The sequence below is a fragment of the Python bivittatus genome, unplaced genomic scaffold, assembly GCF_059951505.1.
Source record: "Python bivittatus isolate LINGU-HERP-01145 unplaced genomic scaffold, Pbiv_v1 ctg000840_np1212, whole genome shotgun sequence".
NCBI classification, from domain to species: Eukaryota; Metazoa; Chordata; class Lepidosauria; order Squamata; family Pythonidae; genus Python; species Python bivittatus.
This window is the reverse complement of record NW_028277113.1, coordinates 1,166,804-1,186,482: the sequence shown is the minus strand read 5'-3', so window position 1 is coordinate 1,186,482 and position 19,679 is coordinate 1,166,804. Positions and strand designations below refer to the sequence as shown.

At 36.2% G+C, this 19,679-nt stretch overlaps 1 protein-coding gene across 1 annotated transcript in view; it reads left to right on the top strand.

Moving 5' to 3' along the window:
* The window catches only part of MYO10 (myosin X), a 163,383-nt gene that overhangs the window by 87,054 nt on the left and 56,650 nt on the right, over positions 1 to 19,679 (top strand). The window contains exons 6-19 of the mRNA XM_007426876.3: positions 3,238 to 3,362; positions 4,507 to 4,520; positions 4,616 to 4,700; positions 5,858 to 5,961; positions 6,763 to 6,892; positions 7,253 to 7,371; positions 8,598 to 8,744; positions 8,869 to 8,969; positions 9,191 to 9,257; positions 10,630 to 10,722; positions 11,116 to 11,184; positions 11,381 to 11,463; positions 13,418 to 13,526; positions 14,659 to 14,739. Coding sequence (XP_007426938.1) covers positions 3,238 to 3,362; positions 4,507 to 4,520; positions 4,616 to 4,700; positions 5,858 to 5,961; positions 6,763 to 6,892; positions 7,253 to 7,371; positions 8,598 to 8,744; positions 8,869 to 8,969; positions 9,191 to 9,257; positions 10,630 to 10,722; positions 11,116 to 11,184; positions 11,381 to 11,463; positions 13,418 to 13,526; positions 14,659 to 14,739 — 1,327 coding nt within the window. The remainder of the gene's footprint in view (positions 1 to 3,237; positions 3,363 to 4,506; positions 4,521 to 4,615; positions 4,701 to 5,857; positions 5,962 to 6,762; positions 6,893 to 7,252; positions 7,372 to 8,597; positions 8,745 to 8,868; positions 8,970 to 9,190; positions 9,258 to 10,629; positions 10,723 to 11,115; positions 11,185 to 11,380; positions 11,464 to 13,417; positions 13,527 to 14,658; positions 14,740 to 19,679) is intronic.

The following is a 19,679-nucleotide window of genomic DNA, read 5'->3' as shown; positions in this document are numbered from 1 at the left end:
ACACCAATGTTCATAATTATGCTTTTGGGGTATTCTGTGTTACAGCTATTTCCAGTTTCCTTTCCTTAAGCAGAACCAGCATGAGGAAGAGTGATGAACATTTTGTTGATGTATATTTGGTCCTGATTTTGGAAAGTGGAGCAGATATCACCTATTATAATTGCATACTATATGCTCTGTGACATAACACACAGCTCCTTCAGGGACATTCCAGTGATATCCCTGTTCCTGTATTTCTATATTATCCATTGTCTTCCCCTTCATCTAGTTCTCTCAACCTAGTCAAACAGTTATTTTTTTCTAGGCCATCATCCACTGATATCACATACCCAAAGTATATGTCTACTTGTTAATCATCATCTTGCCAGTCTGTATTTTTTTTCCAGGAACTATTGATTAGTTCTTGCTGTTCATGGTATCCTTAGTAATTGTCTCCAAGTCTGTAATTCAAAGGTTTTTATTTTATTTTTTTAATCAGTGTCCAACTTTCAGAGCTATAAATTACCATTGGCAAATCACTGCTTCAGTAATTCTGATCTTTGTTCACAGAAATGTCATCTTTCATGATTTTATCTAAGTTTGTCATTACCTTCCTAGGATTAATCTTTTCTCTATTTCTACAGCACTATGTATATCTTTATTTATACTTCTTCATACAGAAAGCAAAACATTGCTTATGTGATGAATAAATGCAATAGTTTGATAATTTCTACATTCTCTTTTCCTTCTTCAGCATGGATATGTTAAAAACTCTTTTCCAATCTCTAAGCCATACTGTCTTGTTCCATGTTTGTTGAGGAAGAGCTATTAGTGCTTTAACTACCTATTTTCTTGCAGCTTTAAGTAGTTAAGCGGTACTTCAATATGTGCCTGATGTTTTTTCTGTTTAACATCTGGTTCACCTCTCATACCTCACTTTCTAGTGAAGTTAATTGTTGAATGTTTCTGGCATTCTGTAATCTCATTTGTAAAGAGTTTTGGTATTAATTTTCCATCTTCAACTTCATTTCCACTATTAAATCACTTCCATGATTATTCTTGAATATTTCTATCTTAGCTGTAAAGCTTCCCTGTGATTTTTCTGATCTTCTTTAAAAAAAACTCTCATTTTTTTTCTTGTTATTTTACATTCATGATTGAGAACTTTCCTTGCTTTTTCCTTGCTTGATGTTGAAAGTCTTCATTTAGTTGTCATAGTCCTTATTGCCTAAGGCTTTCATCCTCTATCTTCCCTATCATGATAGTTTGCTCTGAAAGTTACTTAGATCTTTTCTTCTTTGAAATTTTGGGAGTAATTTGCTTTGGTTTTCACATTGCCTCTTATCTCCTCCCATGGCTTCTCAGTTTCTCTTTGCATAACTTAATTGTACTGAATCTAGTTCTTATACTGATATTATGTTCTGACTCTTAGTTCTCTGGGCTATTCCTTGCTACCTGCTTTCTATAATATTCTAAGTTTAACCCATTTATTTTATACCAATAATTTACGGTCTGGTGCACAATTTGCACCTGGAAATGTCCTGGCTGACTGGATTACATTTCTCTATTTCTATTTCCTTTTATATAGTCAGTTGATTCCAGTATTGTTTATTTGGTGATGTCCAAGTCATCATTGTCTCTATATTGCTTGAAGCAGGTATTGCAGATAAATAATTTGCTTCACGAAACCCTATCATCCTAGTTCCTGCATTGTTGTGTTTACCTAGTCCACTTTTTTTTACTTCTCCAAGTTCAGCATTCCCACCACCCATTAGCAGTCTTCCTTTCTTGATGTTGCATTTATCACCTTGTTCAATTTGGCATGTAAGCCTTAAGTATCTTCTACCATTGTGTATTACTAAGGTGATAGACTTTTATTACACTGATGTTTACTGTACATCCACTGTTTCTAATATATATGATCCTGTCATTTATTGGGTTACAGCTTAGCATATATTTACCTATGTCATTTTTTTAATATGATTGCCATCCCGTTTCTTTATATGGTTTCAAATCTTGAACAGGATATTACATAATTATCTAATTTAAAATGGATAATTCCATTCTACCTAAGTTCACTTACTCTTAAAGATTGAATTTAGTGTGCTTCATTTCTGCTTTGGCAATTTCAATTTTTCCTTGATGAATGCTTCTCATATTCCATCTTCTAATTGTATGTGTTTTTGTAAAAACAACAACAACAATAACAACACAGCACCACCAGTGCTCAGACTTCCTTCCTCCTTAGTCTGGGCATATTATCACCTCCAGATCTACTTGTGAAACTTTGAAATTCTTCTCCCATAGCTACAGCAGTGTCTTCTAATCTGATGGCCTCGTCACGTGGCTTCCAGGCTTGTCTAAATATTTCAACCATGTCCATTCAGACTTCTTGACAAGAGTATAGCATTGGTTTGCCATAGATTTCTTCCAGGTTTGATTCTGGAGTTCTTTTCATAGGTGGGTTGACTCCTCATGCCTGCAAAGTGTCACCTGCCCTAACTACCATTGTAGATTACTCTTTGCTTCATCCCTCCCCTTTTGACCTTATCAACAAGAGTAACCCTTCTAGCATCACTTTCAGAGACACTGGAGCTACAAAGCCTTACTGACATGTCAAATATCCACAAAACCTACTTGTTAATGCTCATTATAATCAGTGTCCTTGTTTATTCTATTTAGATTGCGACTACAGATAGCCTGATTAAACACTACATCACATAAAATTCATATAGCTATTTAACAAAGCAAATAAACTAGATGCCATCATCCCACATAATGGTATGGGGAGGAGCCATAGCCAGGGCAATGGTCAGATAAGAGGCAGCTTAGCCCACAGCAGGAATCTGGGCATGGCAAACATCTCAGAAGGGACCCTTCCTGGTTTCTTGGGCTGTAAAGGTGATGCGGGCCGGGGGATGTACTTTCCTACTTGCAAGATTCTGTTAATGTAACCTTATAATAAAGTAGAGCTGGGTCTTCTGGATGAGCTTATTGTCTGAACTACCTTGCAAGGGTGACACCCAACAGATTTCCCCTCTCCTCTTCCTTCTTCTGGTATATGTTATTCCATAAGATATAAGAACATACCAGAAGCATATGACTTGGTTGAGATAACTTGATGTATTTTATATTGTGAATAGACTTTTATTTTTACATGTTTTGTTAGTTTTACAAGATTTTCATAAAAAAAAAACAACTTATAATTTTTATGGGACTCATCACTTATTAATTTTGTCACCTTTTATTTTACTGCAGCCCAATTATGGAAGCATTTGGCAATGCAAAGACTGTTTACAACAACAACTCTAGTCGCTTTGGGAAATTTGTTCAGCTGAACTTCTGTCAGAAAGGCAATATTCAGGGAGGAAAAATTGTAGACTGTATCCTGCATTTTCTGTGCCTTGTAATTATTGTATGACCATTGTATAAAAGGCGGCTTGCCTATTTTACTTTATTCCAAAATTGCACATTAGAATGTCAAAAACTCTGAAAAATCCTCTTTTCTTTCTCTCATGGTTTAATATAGATAGCTTTGTTGAAAGAATATAAGCAAATGTGTGTGGGCAGATTTTTTTAAAAGCTTTTTACCATTCATGTTAATCTTTAGAGTACTACTGTTCAAACTACATGATCAGGTGGTTGCTTTTTGGCTAGGGAAAGCTAAAATATGGCTCAAATTCTATATTCAGCTTTATAAATCAAGTAGATAACCCACTAGATTCTTCTGTACAGTGTATTAGTGAGTGAGTGATTAACCTGAGCCAGGTTTGCTCCAAGTACAGGTAGTCCCCAGGTTAAGAATGCCTGGTTTACAAACAATCCATAATAAGAATGGAGCCTATTGTAGCAAAATTCAGGTTAAATACACAATGATTGAAGTCAAATACGCCATAGTTCAAGTTAGTTACACAATACTACTTATACAGTATTATACAATAATACTGTTCTGGCTTACATACAAATTTGACTTAAGGACAGACCTTGGGAACAGAACTCATTCTTAAACTGGGGACTACCCAGACTAGTTCTAGATATGTTTCTCTTTTTTGGTCTGTGTTGGTCCTGGAAGCCCTGGAGGAATGTTCTGTTCTGTTAGTAGTCATTAGAGTAGAAGTAACTAATCTTTTTGGAGCGGACATATCTTTCTGTCCTCTTCAAATATTGCCAGAAAGATTGATAGTACTGCACTAGTGTCTTCATATCAAACAAGAGATAAGTGTGTGTGTGTGAGAGGGAGGGAGGGAGGAAGGTTGGTTTTTACATTTTGTGTCTGGATCCTTTTCTAGTGTGGTTTGCTCAATTCTTTTACAAATATATTTCATAGCCAGACATGGAGTTGGGCTGCCAATAAAAACACAGTAATTAACATTTATACCTAATAATCAATGTACTTTTAAAATTAATAGAAACTAATATAAATAAAAACATTTCTGAATTAACCTTCTAACAAAATTAATATATAGGCTACATTTTTTCCCATGAGCCGTTTTATTCCTTGACCTATTCATCTGATGTCTCCTAAAGATTTATTAGAAAAGGTAAGATTTTTTTTGTTTCTTTCCTAATGTTTTGAATTGTTTAAAAAAACGTAAAGAATTTTGCTGAAAATATTTCTAAATGTTTTCTTTCATAGAATCGAGTAGTAAGGCAAAATCCAGGAGAGAGAAATTATCACATATTCTATGCCCTGCTGGCAGGGATTGAGGGAGAAAAGAAAGGTGGGACTCAGTTTTTGTATTTAAAGAATGGCTCTCCAAGAGAAATTACTGTTTGTCAGAAATCACTCATCATATTATGGTAACAATCATGAACATTTGAACTCTTTCCTGCCCATACTATAAATCCTGTTAAACATGAGTAGCGGAATCATGAGGGAATACCAACAGGACAGAGAGTTTCTCAGATCCAGTAGAGGTAGTATAGGAAACAGCATTTTGTAAAATGGGGGATAGGAGAATATGCTAGTGTACTTATGTTGTCCACATAGCTTTCTACCAAGACATTGGGCGTCAAGTCCATTATAACACTGTCCATAACGTATATAACACATATAACAAGTCCATAAGCACAGTTATTTGCAAGAACCTATCATTCCCTATTACTGGAAATGTATGAAGTCTGAGGGAAAGAATTTTGCACTGAACACTGTGAGATGCTTTTCTCAAAAATTAAAGATCACTTACTGGGTTCTTCTATTAACTGAAGAAATAACCTATTTCCATTCTTTAGGCGAAATTATAAAGCAGTGCTAAAAAATAATTGAAACAAACTGATGTACATACATAGTAGTAAGCTTCTCCAAGCTTTGGGAGATTAATGCCAAGGTATTGATCAGGTTTGCTGCAGATATTTTACCCCTTGACCCAGCAAGTCTTCCTTAGTGCAACAGTTCAGAAGTGGGGATTGTCTAGCAATATTTGTAGTCTGGGTAAGAGTTGCTGTCTATGGCCTGGATCAGTTGCACGACTTGGTGGTAGATCATACGCAGCTCAGCAAGCAGGCAAGGCAGACCAATCAAAATAGAGACCACATCATTCTGAGCAACCAGTGAATCGATGCCTCCCAGGAAGCCTCCAATCACCAGCTAACCCACCTGAGTTTAAACTTACACAGGTTACAAATACTGCAAGACAATCCCTACTTCTGAACTTTTGCACTGAGGAAGCTTTGCTGAGATGTGGGGGAAAAGCACCTGTAGGAAACTCAATCAGTACTTCAGTGTTGATCTCCTGAAGATCTGCTAAGTGTGTAGAGCAAGCCTGAGCTATCTTTATACTAAGAAATCTATAAAAATTCTGATGGTACTTCTCTTGCAGACTTTAAGCAGATTTGAATATCAGATTTAGCATGATATAAATGTTTTTCCTTTATCCAGATGCATTTTACCTATCTGCACCTGAGAACTATCACTACCTGAACCAGTCTGGATGTGTAGCGGACAAGACAATCAATGACATAGAATTATTCAAAGAAGTCATTGTGAGTTTGGCCAGTTTTTCATCCTTCCTATCAAGGTGGGGAAGGAAATAGTTCCAATAGAAGAGAATATATGTAGCTCGGGGTTGAATTGTGGAGTTCTTCACTCTCTGAGTTTGGTTGTTTGCTTGCAGATGATCCATGATGATGTTACCTAGCTGGGTAATGAAACTTCTGCAAGCAAATAACCAAGTGCCCCTGCCCCACTTACAGTGGCTTGTACTTTTAAAACTTCCAACACAAGCTGAAAGTCTGGAAGCCAAAATTTTGGTTCTCTGCAAACAAATAAAATCCTGCTCCTCCTGTCAGCAGAAAGGTCTAAATAAACCTATTTCAGTTCATAATTTTATTGTTGCATATGATTTAGGAACTTGGCTCATTCCTTTCCAAATTGTGGATTCTGGTCTAATATTTTTAAGAGAGAAACAAGACTGTTTCTGGAGCATTGCTCTGTTTATGATTTGCTTAATGATATCTGGGTTTATTTAGAAGTGCCCATTGCTCAAAGAGTCAAGTAGGAATGCTCATGCAGTGTGTACTGCAAGCTGAAAAACAACTGAAAGTGAAGGCTTTTTAAATCATCATTTGAATCTGAATCTCTTCTCCCTGCAACCCAACATTTAAGTGGCAAGAAATGAGGAAAGGCTTCAGGTGGCTGAAACCGTGTTCATTTTTGAGAAATGCATCCTTCTGAAGAGACTTTTTTCAGATGCTATTTTTCTCTCCATATATGGAAGAGATTTGGATGGTTTTATGTGGTATTAGTTAGCTCAAAGGCTCAGTCATATTGTGTGTCTTTTCTAGACGGCAATGGAAGTGATGCAGTTCACCACTGAGGAGGTACGAGATGTCCTTAGGCTCCTTGCTGGCATTTTGCACCTTGGCAATATTGAATTTATTACTGCTGGTGGAGCACAGGTGTCCTTCAAAACAGGTGAAAAAAGTGGCTATTTTCTGTGTATAATTATGAGTATTTATATCTTTCTTGTTCAAATATTGGCTAATTTAAATCAGAACTTATGACAAATTACAAAATTAGTTTCAGACCAATAATTCCCTACCTCTTCAGTCCTCTAGATCTATTTTTTTAATTGGTATGGATTGACTCTGAAATGTAATTTAGATAGTTAATTTGTAGAATGGCATTACGTAAGAAAAAAACACTCTGTTGAAAGGAAATAGATACTTATGAATGGCAAATTGCTTATTAGGCTTTTTTTGTCATCCCAAATGATACTACTGTATTTTTAGTAGCTCTTTCAGTTACTATAGTTTGTTGCTCTATTGTTCTTAGCTCTGAGTAGATCTGCAGAGTTACTTGGGCTGGACTCAACACAGCTAACTGAAGCATTGACACAGAGATCAATGATACTCAGGGGAGAAGAAATTCTAACACCTCTTAGTGTACAGCAGGTAAAATCTAATTACTTTAGAATGTTTTTGTGTATTTAGAACCTCTGAAAAAACTGCTATTTTTTACTTTTACTGTGCTGGAGCTTCTGGAAGTCTAAATGGTACGCATGCCCAAAAGAGAAAAAATATAGAACTCATATTTGTTAAACATGAAAAATCTGCCACTGCTACTCTTATAGAGAGAAAACTTCACTTGCCAGGACATTAACGCCTAGGACAGGTCAGTCCACCATTGGTGAATTGCACTTAGCCTTCATGTAGAAATCATAACTTAGTTCAAATATTGACTAATTTAAATCAGAACTTATGACAAATTACAAAATTAGTTTCAGACCAATAACTTCCTACTTCTTCAGTCCTCTGGATCTGTTTTTTTTAATTGGTATCGATTGACTCTGAAATGTAGAAATATCATCTCTGTTCAATAAGGAAGATTGTTGAGCTCCTTGTGGGAGAAACAGAAGTAGCAGAGTTGAGGGAAGGGGAGAGGAAGCATAAGCCACTGCTTCATAGGAATGTATAAAGCAGCTCAGTCATTCAGTGGACAGCTTGTTAAGAATGTCCTAAACAAGATGAAGAAAGAGCTTTCTTCTCTCAAAAACTATGCTCATTTGCATAACTTTTTAGATAACCTACAGATAGCATTCAGCTGTTTTTCTTTACTTTGAATTTTTACTTTGTCAGTTTATTTTCAGTTCTATAGCTAAATCTTTGTGTGGAATGAGATAGAATAAGGTATTTACAAGTTTGTGTCAGAATATTTGACCTTACTATAAAATAAAGATAGGAAAACTGTGTATCTTTTTTAACACTTTTATTAGCAGCACTGAGGAGAGAGAAAAAAGCCAATTTGGTGTAGTGGTTCATCAGGCTAGAAACTGGGAGACGGTGAGTTCTAGTCCCACCTTAAGCACAAAGCCAGCTGGGTGACTTTGGGCCAGTCTCTCTCTCTCAGCCCTAGGAAGGAGGCAATGGCAAACCACTTCTGAAACCTTGCCAAGAAAACTGCAGGGACTAGTCCAGGCAATCACCAGGAGTCAACACTGACTTGAAGGCACAAAAACAACAAAAGGAGAGGGAAAACTTAGTTCTGAAGGGAGTAATAAAGTATGGAGATATGTATTTCATTGCTTGTCATATCTCTGAGGAACATTACTTTGAGGAATGGTACTTCAAGGAATGGCATTATGTCATAAAATAATCTACTTTCTATTATCATCCAACAGGCTATAGATAGCCGAGATTCAGCAGCTATGGCACTTTACTCCCAGTGCTTTGCCTGGGTTATTAAAAAAATCAACAGCAGAATCAAAGGCAAGGACGACTTCAAGTCCATCGGCATTTTAGACATTTTTGGATTTGAAAATTTTGAGGTATGTTCCAAACATTTACATGTAACTGATGCTTTTGTGCTTAGACATTGATCTGTGTCCTCTTGCATTACTTGACTAAGAATGTCAGTTGCTAAATGTTGCCTTATGATTGGTCTTTTTCCAGGTTAATCGTTTTGAACAGTTCAATATTAACTATGCAAATGAAAAGCTTCAGGAGTATTTCAACAAGCACATTTTTTCATTAGAGCAATTAGAATATAGTAGGTAAGAACTGCGAAGTGTCATTTGTTTTCTCTGCCATAGCTTGAATATTTGTGTTGAACCATGTTTTTCATTCTCATCTCAGCTCCTTTAGAGCTTTGATTCCCCATAAGATTCATTGCACCATTACTGTAAGGATGCACATTGTTCTCCAACTTTCCTTATGGGCAACTCAAATAGTTATTTGGGCAATTTAATAAAATCTCTTTCTTGGGTTTTCTTAGAGAAGGACTCCAGTGGGAAGACATTGACTGGACAGATAATGGGGAATGCTTGGATCTTATTGAAAAGGTAGATATTAGAAATAAGCAGTTCTATTTATATTGACTTTTATTATTACCTAATTTAAGGGGGATTGCTTTTTTGCAAATGTTGATTTGCCAATAATAACTCTTTATTTCAAATTACATTATAGGTGATATGATTAGTCACAATGTTTGAATTGGAACGTGTATTACTTTTGCACAGCTGGATTGCAGTTTTTTCCTGATCATATGCTTTTAATTCTTATCCGTCAATAAATGGGGTTCATTATTTACTCATTATTTGTTCCTGGGTCACAGTCTGATTTGCCCCCCCCCCCATTAGCTCTTTTTGACACAAGAATGTTTATTTATTCAATTGCTCCCTTGTCTTTTTAATCAAGATAATCCAGTACATTTTGTTTAACTTTATTATAATGTCTAATTTGACTCATTATCTGGAATACCAAGGTACATTTCTTCTAGTTGTTCAACAGTAAGTCTGTCCTGCCAGAAGATACAAAGGCAACTGCTTAATTTAGAAGCTGTCCTAAATCTAGTATGATGCATCACAGCAGATGTGGAGCTTCTGTGGACAAAAGCAATGCCCTGTTTTCTTTCCTTTGCCCTACATTGAAAGATACATAATGTGCAACATGATGTCACAGTGCTGCATGTGCCCTGTTACTCTTCCATTTCACTGGCTGTCATACGATGGAAGATTGACAGGCAGAGTTGTCCATGATGTGTACATATGTGTGGAAGCAGCGTTACTATCCAAACCCTGTCCCTTTTGTACATACATCAATGCATGTACGAAAGTAGCATGACTGGGATTGCAATGCTGTGTCCACTGTCTTGTGCATTTTAGCATCTTCCTGTGGGCACCACAGATTGCAGGGCGATAAGATAATATAAACATTAAAGATAACATGGAGAACAGGTTATGAGTCTGCTATAGCTTTGCATGTGCATTTTTCCATCTTATGACACCTAGGAGAATATACTAGGGCTGTGCAGTGCTTCAGATTCAGGGAGATAGGGGGTTTCAAATTCAAAGTGTTGCATACCCTTAGACTATACTTCATAGTACCCAAATTGTTTACTGGGGTGCCGCAGCAAACTCACAGGAGCGCTGTGGAACATTTTATTATCTAACAAATGGAAATGTCCTGTCCCCCAGGCACCTGGGCACGCAGTTAGTGGACCACTAGCAGTGCCATGAAAAAATCACTAAAACACTAAGGGCGCTGTGAGCTGAGAAAGTTTGGGGACCTGCAAACTATACCACTGAAGTTCATTCATAAAGCTAATCTGACAAATCTTCAAAATATATAAATAGCCCACTTCCACAAAAAAGAGGAGCATGAACAATTTGGGGCCTACCTAACGTATTTTCTTATTGTGTCTTAATTGCTCAGAAACTTGGTTTGTTAGCTCTTATCAATGAGGAGAGCCATTTCCCTCAAGCTACTGATAGTACCCTGTTGGCAAAGTTACACATTCAACATGCCGTAAGTAATGTTCTTGCATCTGTTTATAAATTCCCTGAACTTCAAATGTAGTGCTAATTCTGGGTCCTGTATTGAGCAATCTGTTTATTAAGTTAAAAACTTTGTCTGTTGATTAACACTTGAAATTAATAGATCAAGGTATATCTTTTATAAATGCATCTTTGATTTGTATCTTTTCTGAAAGAGGTTTAGTCTACACAGTGCCAGCATAGCTACTATGTTTTGGAGCAATGTTGAAAAAGTCTAATAATTAAGTGCAGCAGATTTTTTTAAATTCATCTTTCAACAAGTTCTGATAAGCATAGTTTAAGAGAAGATTTTCCCCTTTTTCCATATTTCATTTTTTGTAATCTAAACAGGTTTATTTTCTTTTTGTTCCCCTTATATAAATAGAACAATTCTTTTTATGTGAAACCAAGGGTTGCTGTCCACAACTTTGGAGTGAAACACTATGCTGGGGAGGTAATCTTTCTTTCCTATGTTTATTGAATTATTCCAACTAGTGTTTCAGGAGCAGCTTAGTTTTGTCTTGCAGCAACTTACAAATTAACTGAAGCATTGAGTTATTTCACTGTTCCTTACAATAGTGCCTCTGTGAGAAGTTGTTAATAAGACAGATTAAAAAAATATTCTTTCCCCCCCCCCCTCTTTCAAATAGGTCCAGTATGATGTAAGAGGAATTTTGGAGAAAAACAGGGACACTTTTAGGGATGATCTTCTTAATTTATTGCGAGAAAGCAGGTATGTCACCTGGGATCCTGACCTGGCTAGATGTTGAAAACTGTAGGTTCAGAAGGAAGGAAGTATGGAAAAAAATGTAGAATTCAGTCCTAAACTATCTGTCTATTTATCCCTTAGAATATACTTTGTACATTTGAAAGTACTGTATTTCTAAAGAGAAGAACAAAGATAGTAGATCTGCCATCATGTGGAGCTTAGGTTTCTCTATATACTTTGATTAGTCAGATAGACACCAAACCCTTGTCTTCCCTAAATGATGGAATGGAGTTAATTTTGTGAATGGTTTGCCAGTTCTATGCTATGTTGCAAGTCAAGAGAGTGGGCTTTTTGCTGGAATGACATTCAAAGTCTACTTTAAGAATCTTTACCTTTACCCCAATTCTCCATAATAACATGGCATTTTAAAAGGATATCCTGTCAAGTATGAGAGACACCAGCCATAATTTTGACTTAGTGTTACTCAGGAGAAACAACCAGATGTTTCTTGATTTAGGGAGTGACCATGTTTGATGAATCCAGTTATAAAACAATAGCTATAATACATTTCATTGAGGAGTGTATACACTTGACATGGATATAGTTTTTCACAGTGCTTTATAAAAGGTGCTTAAGGTAGAGTTTGAATGTCATTCTAGGAATGATTCTTAACAGCATTTTCAGTAGAAATTCTCAGATATTATTTTGGAAAAAAGTGCAAAGCAATTGTTTTGTTTATGAAATGTGGAACCACTCAAGGAAATATTTGGCAAATGTAGGTAAATGGATTAGATGTCTATATGTGTGCAGATATATAAATTAGTGAAAAATAGAACAGAGATAAAAATTTATACTCTATAATAAATTCTCTTTGATTCTTAAAGAGGCAACCCTAAACTGGAAAGGAAGGGAGTCTCTGATTGATATGCTTCTAATATTTATTGTTTAGGCTTCTTTATTCCTTTGAGTGTGGTAGGTTTCCAAGAAAGATAAATGCCAAACAAGATAAACACATAACTCTGATATAATTTGTGAAATAAACAGTATGTGAAGAGACTAGTATAACTGCAAACACCCAAAAGTGCCAAAATAATTTTTCACAAAGGATCTTAATATCTATAATATAGAGGTATTCCAAAGGGAAGTTATTTGATATTAGAGTTTGATGGTTAATAAATTCCTGGTTATGAAAATCAATCAAATCTTCATTATAAACATCTTCAGCATTTGCCCAGTATCTAGATGAATCCTTTAAAATTACTTTTTATCTCATATTTTGCTCTTTAATCAAATACTATACAACATTCTTTACACAAATAATGTAAGCTGCTTTGAGCACTAGTTCTAATATAGAATGATAACACAACTGTTTTTCTAAAATAAATAAATGTGGAATTAGTTATCAAAACATGTTTATGTCTTTTCTCTAAGAAGCTCAGTACCATATTCAAGAGATTATTGTATTTCAGAGATGTAACCTGTACTCTCCAGATTTTGCTGAATAACCCACTCGCAGAACTTGTCACTATTGGCCTGGGCATTAGGTGTTGGTGAGAGTTCAGGAATACCTGTGGAACTTCAGGTTCTGCTGTATTTGCTCATCCCATCAACACTGTCAGAGAGGTAACTGTATTAGTCCACTGCAGTAAAACAGCAGAGACTTGTAGCATCTTAAAAGCTAGCAATGCATTATGGTGTATGCTTTTCAGCACTACGCTCCTGTTCAGCAAAGTTAAAGTGGTGCTGTAAAGTTCATCTTTAAAGGTACCATAAGAATACCCTGATAATAATGACAACACATAAAACTGGTTAGTGCCCAATTTTGGACTGTCAGCCATTTCAGGCAAGCATGCAATGGGAAGTATTAATAAAAAAGCAGCCACATTTCTAAAGGAAAGAAGCGCCCTTGTATATTGGACTTTATGGTAGGTCTTTGTTTTCATTACTTATTTAAACATCATTTCAATTCCTGTTTCAGCCTCGATTTCATATATGACCTATTTGAACATGTTTCAAGCCGCAGCGGTCAAGATACTTTGAAATGTGGGAGCAAGCATCGGAAGCCCACAGTCAGCTTACAATTTAAGGCTAGTTTCTTCATCACTCAGCTTTTCTAGACGTTGCGTATTTTGTAGATTATTGTTGCCTGAATCTTCTATCAGATCACTTTCAACTAAGAAAAAAATAGACTTCCGTTTCCAGCCATGAATATGTTTTTTTCAGAATGTTTTTCTGATCCTTTAAAATAAAATATAATTTCTTGGCTGAAATCAGCTGTTCACTGTTCATTTTCCTAGTAGGATTTGATGCCATAGATAGTCATCAGTAGCTTTCCATCTAAGTCGGGAGTTCCCAACCTGGGATGCCTGCACTCCCAGGGGGCGCGAGATGGAATTTCAGGGGGTGCGACAATTTTATGCACTGAGTTAAAAGCTTATTTTTTTTAACTCAATTTGTTCACCTGCATTAGAAATTAGACTTCTTCATCTTCAGATGTGATATTACTTTTGTAGGGGGTGCAAACAGTCAAACATTTCCTAGGGGTGTGGGGCATAGAAAAGTTGGGGAACCACTGATCTATGTGGAAGCAGACCCTATAGATAAAGCTGCCTTTTTTAGGTTTATCCCTTGGTAAAGCAAAATTTGATATGTTACTCTTAGCAGCTCTGTGGGGCAAATGTATTCTGCATAAAAAGCATCTTTGCCCTGGTGGATCAGGAGCAGCTGAAAATTGTTTTTACACTGTAAATTTTATAAGGGATAATTGGTTTCAGTAATTAACTCATCCAGTTTTGTCAGTTTTGAGGCCATTGAGACCCCTCATCAGATAAGGATGAGCACATTATGCACAGTGTAGCAAAATGTGGTGTAATAGCTTATAATATCAAAGAGGAGATAACAACTATTTATGCTGCTATCATACAGTGCATGTTAGTGGAATATATGTTAATTTTTTAAAAGGAATATATTAATAGTGGTAAAGAATTTTATTTTATTTGTTAATATGATTGGCCCTTGGCTGTAATAAAGATGTTATCTGTCTATCTGATTATTAATTTTACTTCGTCATAGAGCTTATTTTTAAAAAGTATAAGGAAACCTTCACAGTTCAGTTTGCATGCCGTGCCACCAGGTGATGCTGTTGTGACTCTTCGGAAAAGTTTGCTGAGTTAGAAATTTAATGCTATGCCTGCTTTTTTTCCTTTCTTTTTTTTTAAGGATTCGCTGCATTCCTTAATGGCAACATTAAGCACATCTAACCCTTTCTTTGTTCGCTGTATCAAGCCAAATATGCAAAAGGTAGGCTCTAAGATTGCATTTACCTTGGATCTTTTGCCATGCGTCTATGGATTGATATCATACTCAAATCTGATGTATCTTTTGGGACTGTTTTTGCAATTAGAAAGATGGGATTCTATTCCAATATGTTACACACTGTTTAAAAAGCTGGCAAGTTCCTAGCATCTAAAATATTTTTCTACTGGTTCATTTCAAAGCTGTGTTCAGTCTAAAGATTATATACATTAATAAAATCTTGCAAATGACAGATCAGCAGTTGGGAAAAAAATAATCTCTATTTGTATGAAGAATGAGCATAATAAAGTTTCATCATTTATTCTAAGGACTACTATGAATTTCTTGAGGAAAGTAATGTTTTCTCCTCTCATATTTTTTTTCCGAAGAGCAAAATTACTATAGGAAACTATAAGAAAAACTGTCCCTCTTGGCTTAAAATTGATGACAGGTGCAAGGCTTAATAGGAAGGAAGCTGTGGTGGGATATGTAATTCGTGATAACTGTTTACCTAGTCTAGAGGAAGCAAAGCTACAGCAGGACTAGGAATAGATTAGATTTCAGGGGTCCCAATTTGCTGAATTTGGCTCAAGATTTTTTTATGGAGAAATATTGCATGTTAAGGCAAAAAAAGAACATTGGAAAGGTTGAACTTGGCTAGCTGTCTAGACAGGGTCTAAATAGCTATATGGTAACATTGTCATATATTACCAGTTTATCAAGTCTAGCAGTTACCTTTCAAGATGACTCATGCATAAAGTCAAAGTTTTTATGGAGAATCACATTCTTAAACATATTATAGGTCATTTACAGATAGAAAAGGACACAAGGCAAGAATCCTGCTTCTCTTTCCTCAAATGCACAAGAAAGATTATCGAATGCTTAGTTGTTCTTGTTGTTATTCATACCATTGTCTGTTTTACTGACCAGAATTTTAAATGGATCAAAGTTTTCTATCATCAGCATATTTAGAAATATTTTTTTTAAAAAAAGTTTTTCCATTTCCATTATTGTGTAGACAACTTCAATATTCTTCTTTAGGAAGGTGTCAGTATTGCTTCTTGGGAAGAAAGTTTAGTCTTAAATGTGTCATAAGGATTTGCCCTCCCAAAAAACAAAAACATTCCAGCTATGCTACATATGAATAATTTTACTGAACTATATTTTAATGTAATAAGAATAAGCAAACCTGGAATTTCTTCAACACAGACACAAGAAGAAGATTATAAACTTCCAATTTAGATTAACCATAGTTTAACGTTATGTCCAAATCCTAACAGTAGTGAAACTATAGATATTAAATCAAAAATTTTATATAATCAATGAGCCATGGTTAAGATTAACGACAGTTTGTGAGGTTTGGATGTTAAAACAAGTTGCAATTAAAACTTATGAACTTTTCCTTCCCTGTTGCTAGATATGAGAAAGCACAATAACATGAGGATTGCTAATGAGAAGGATGAGAGCCAGTTGGTGTAGTGGTTAAGGTACCAAAACTAGAAACCAGGAAACCATGAGTTCTAGTCCCACCTTAGGTACAAAGCCAGCTGGGGGACCTTGGGCCAGTCACTCTCTGTCAACCCTAGGAAAAAGGCAATGGCAAATCACTTCTGAAATTTTGCCAAGAAAACTGCAGGGACTAGTCAGGCAGTCACCAGGAGTCAACAATGACTTGAAGGCACCCCCCACCCCCCAAAAAATGAGAAGGATAATTTAGCATTGCAGGCAAATAAGCTCTTCCTTACTATGTGGTATCCTGTATTTCATCTGTGTTATTCTGTGTTGTGAGTTCATGATGTGCATCTTCCAAAGGCAGCCAGCAGTATGTACCAAGGATGGGGAAACGTACAATATGATAATGTAACTGGATAGATGGTCTTACATGTGTTGTGTTTGATGTACACAATGCTCAGATGCCATTTGTAAACGTAATGTAGTGTCTCCTAACTTGAGAAGAAGGCTTGCTGATGCTTATAGGTAACCAAGAAAAAGTATTTGTTCAAGCCTCTGTAAGCTTTTTACTTGGGGTTCTGCAAAGCCTGTGTGAATTGCGGTTGTTTTTTAACTTGTGTGTTCAAAATTTAATAGATGGTCAGATTTACTGAAACCGATGGGCAGATATTTAACCATTAAAAGAGGGAAAAAAATGTCAGTGGATCAAAAAAGTTTAAATAGAATATTGTTTTCTGAAAAGGCAAATATTAATGCCCTCTAGAAGAAATATAATATTTGGTGAAATAAGAGGATAAGTATTTGCATATACATGTATAATCTTTCCATAGAGTACCTAGAATATTTTTTTTAAAGAAGTCAAAAACACAAAAGTTTTAAAATTACATTGACCACCAGGTAGCACCAGATTACCAGATTTATTCTTATTGGGATTCCTCAGATGTGGTTAGCCAGATGTTAGTCTGCAAAGTTCAAATACTCTACTGGGAATTGAACTTATGGACCATCACACTTTAGATAACTATATACAGCGCATTAGCTTTAGGAATTATCTAAGTCCTGATGCTTGTTTGTTTTTAAGAGCGAGATGTCTCAACTATCAATATATGTTTTTATTCACAAATATTTTCAACAACTTTTGTATTGTATGTTCCACTGTATACATTGTACACTGCTCCTAAAAGATTCTTCTTTCATATCTATCATAATGAATTATTCATATACATGGAGTTCCTATAAATTTCAAATGTTTTGCTCAACATTTTTATCGCTGAAACATTTTTATTAATCAGCAGATAATAAAAAATGGGTGGGATAGATAATACTCAAGAAGATAGGAACACCGCTGATAATTTTCTTGATAGATTAGAGAAGTGGGCTGAAAGTAACAATAAAGTTAACAGATGGTATTTGCACACAATATCTTTACACTTCAACCCATCCAAACCATTCTGAAGATATCTGTGTGATTACCTTGATTCCTCAGGATGCAAGAACACAGTCAGATCATAGTGAGCCAATCACTGCTTTCTCCAGCTGGTCAACGGGAAAGCAAAAAAAAAATTAATGCTGTCTTTTGAGTTAGCAACGCTCTTGCCATACAAGTGGTCCCTTTTCCAACACAAGAAGAGAGCTTGGAGTGACCATAGAGCAAGGAGAATTCAGGAGATTTAATTGAAGAAATCCCGCAACCCATCTGTGCAGGGAGGGTTGACTGCATATTAGCATGCTCCTTTGGCCCCTTTGCAGGCCAAAACAGAAGGACAGACAGACAGACATCTAATTATAGGCAGCAGCAATTTCATGTTTTTCCCTTAATAAAAGGAGTCAGTTGAGGTAAGAAGAAACACTAAGAGTCAGCAGCCCCTCAGCAGGTGCTTTAAGAGGGTTGCATTGCCTACAGGGGAAGAGGCAGTTTGGGAGCTGGATGCCCAGTGGACAGAGTTCATGGAATGGAAGTAGGGTAGACAGATTCTTTCAACTGATTATATGTGTTTGCTTTATGGGGAGAAGCGGTCAGATGTTTGTGGGCATGTGCGATGCATGCATTGTTTACTTCTGCTCACTACCTTCTCCAGGTACATATGTAATTGTGATGTACCCTGAAACATTTTACTAAGGAAGCAGGAATAGGAAACATCAATTGGTGAGACAGGGAGGGACTTGGAGGAGCAGTGGAACCATACTCAAAACCTGCTATAAAATTACCATACCTTTTCTCTGTGGCCTTATTGCTCATATCCTTCCAAGGAAAAGAATGTGTTTGGGTATGTATCCACACACAGAAACCTCTCTGTCAGGATAATGCTTCCATTTGCAGCCTGGAAAATGTAAAATCTCATATATATGGCTTGGACAAATACTTTCCCCCCGTTTTAAGATTTTTGAGTGTGCGCTTGTTGGTGCTGGTGTTGAACATGCAGATTATGTGATTTGGATGCAAGAGACTGAGGAAGAACAGGAAATTTTAGTAGCCAGCAAGATCTTGGAGAAATATTATCAGCTGCCAGTTAGCTCCTAGAATGGGGCTGACTTCAAAATTAAATGATGAAAGCTCTAAATTATCTGTAATGCTTTAAAAACTTGATACTTGAAGTAAATAAAAGAAGGCTAAGCTAGAGAGAATAAAGAGATTGAGCAACATGTTAAACATCTATCTGAGAAATTCCAAGCACAGTGATCAATTAAGTATTTTGACCTTAACTGAACCTGAAGTCCATAATCCTTACAATATGCAGTAACTTTGGTCTTTTAATTTTTTAAAGGTAAATTTTTTTAGAACTGTGTATTTTAAAAAATCTGTATTAGAAAAATGTATATTACTAGGCTAATCTAAAGGTGTAATATGACTCGTAATAGATTTTTTAACTGTTACTATGTCCATCATGGACAATTTACATGAAAATATTTTGTGGGATTTGGAATACAATAGTTACTCCTGGCCATTTTGAACTTAGGCAAAGCAAATGTCCTCTAATAGCATCATCTTTCAGTAATGTTTCTGGGCCCCAAATTGTCCCCATAAGCTTTCTTAGAAAATAATATCTATGAGGTTTTGCATGACTTCTACCACCAGCCCTTGGTCAGGGGGTAGGATTCCTTTATTTTTGCACAGTATGTATCCTGTGTAAAGCCAGTTTGGTGTAGTGGTTAAGCACCAGGTTAGAAACCGGGAAACTGAGTTCTAGTCCTGCCTTAGGCACAAAGCCAGCTGGGTGACCTTGGGCCAGTCACTCTCTCTCAGCCCTAGAAAGAAGGTGGCAAGGGCATAAGAAAAGGAGGAACCGCAGCCAAGGCAACAGTCAGATAAGAGAAGTCTCAGCCCAAAGCAGGAATGGAATTCGGGAAAGCATCTCAGATTGGACTCTCCCTAGTTCTCTTTAGCATAAACACAGGAAAGGGGGAGACACATACAGAGTTGCAAGATTCTGTTACTGTAACCCTATAATAAAAGTAGTTTTAGTGTTCATGACTTTGGTGTTTAAGTGTGGTCC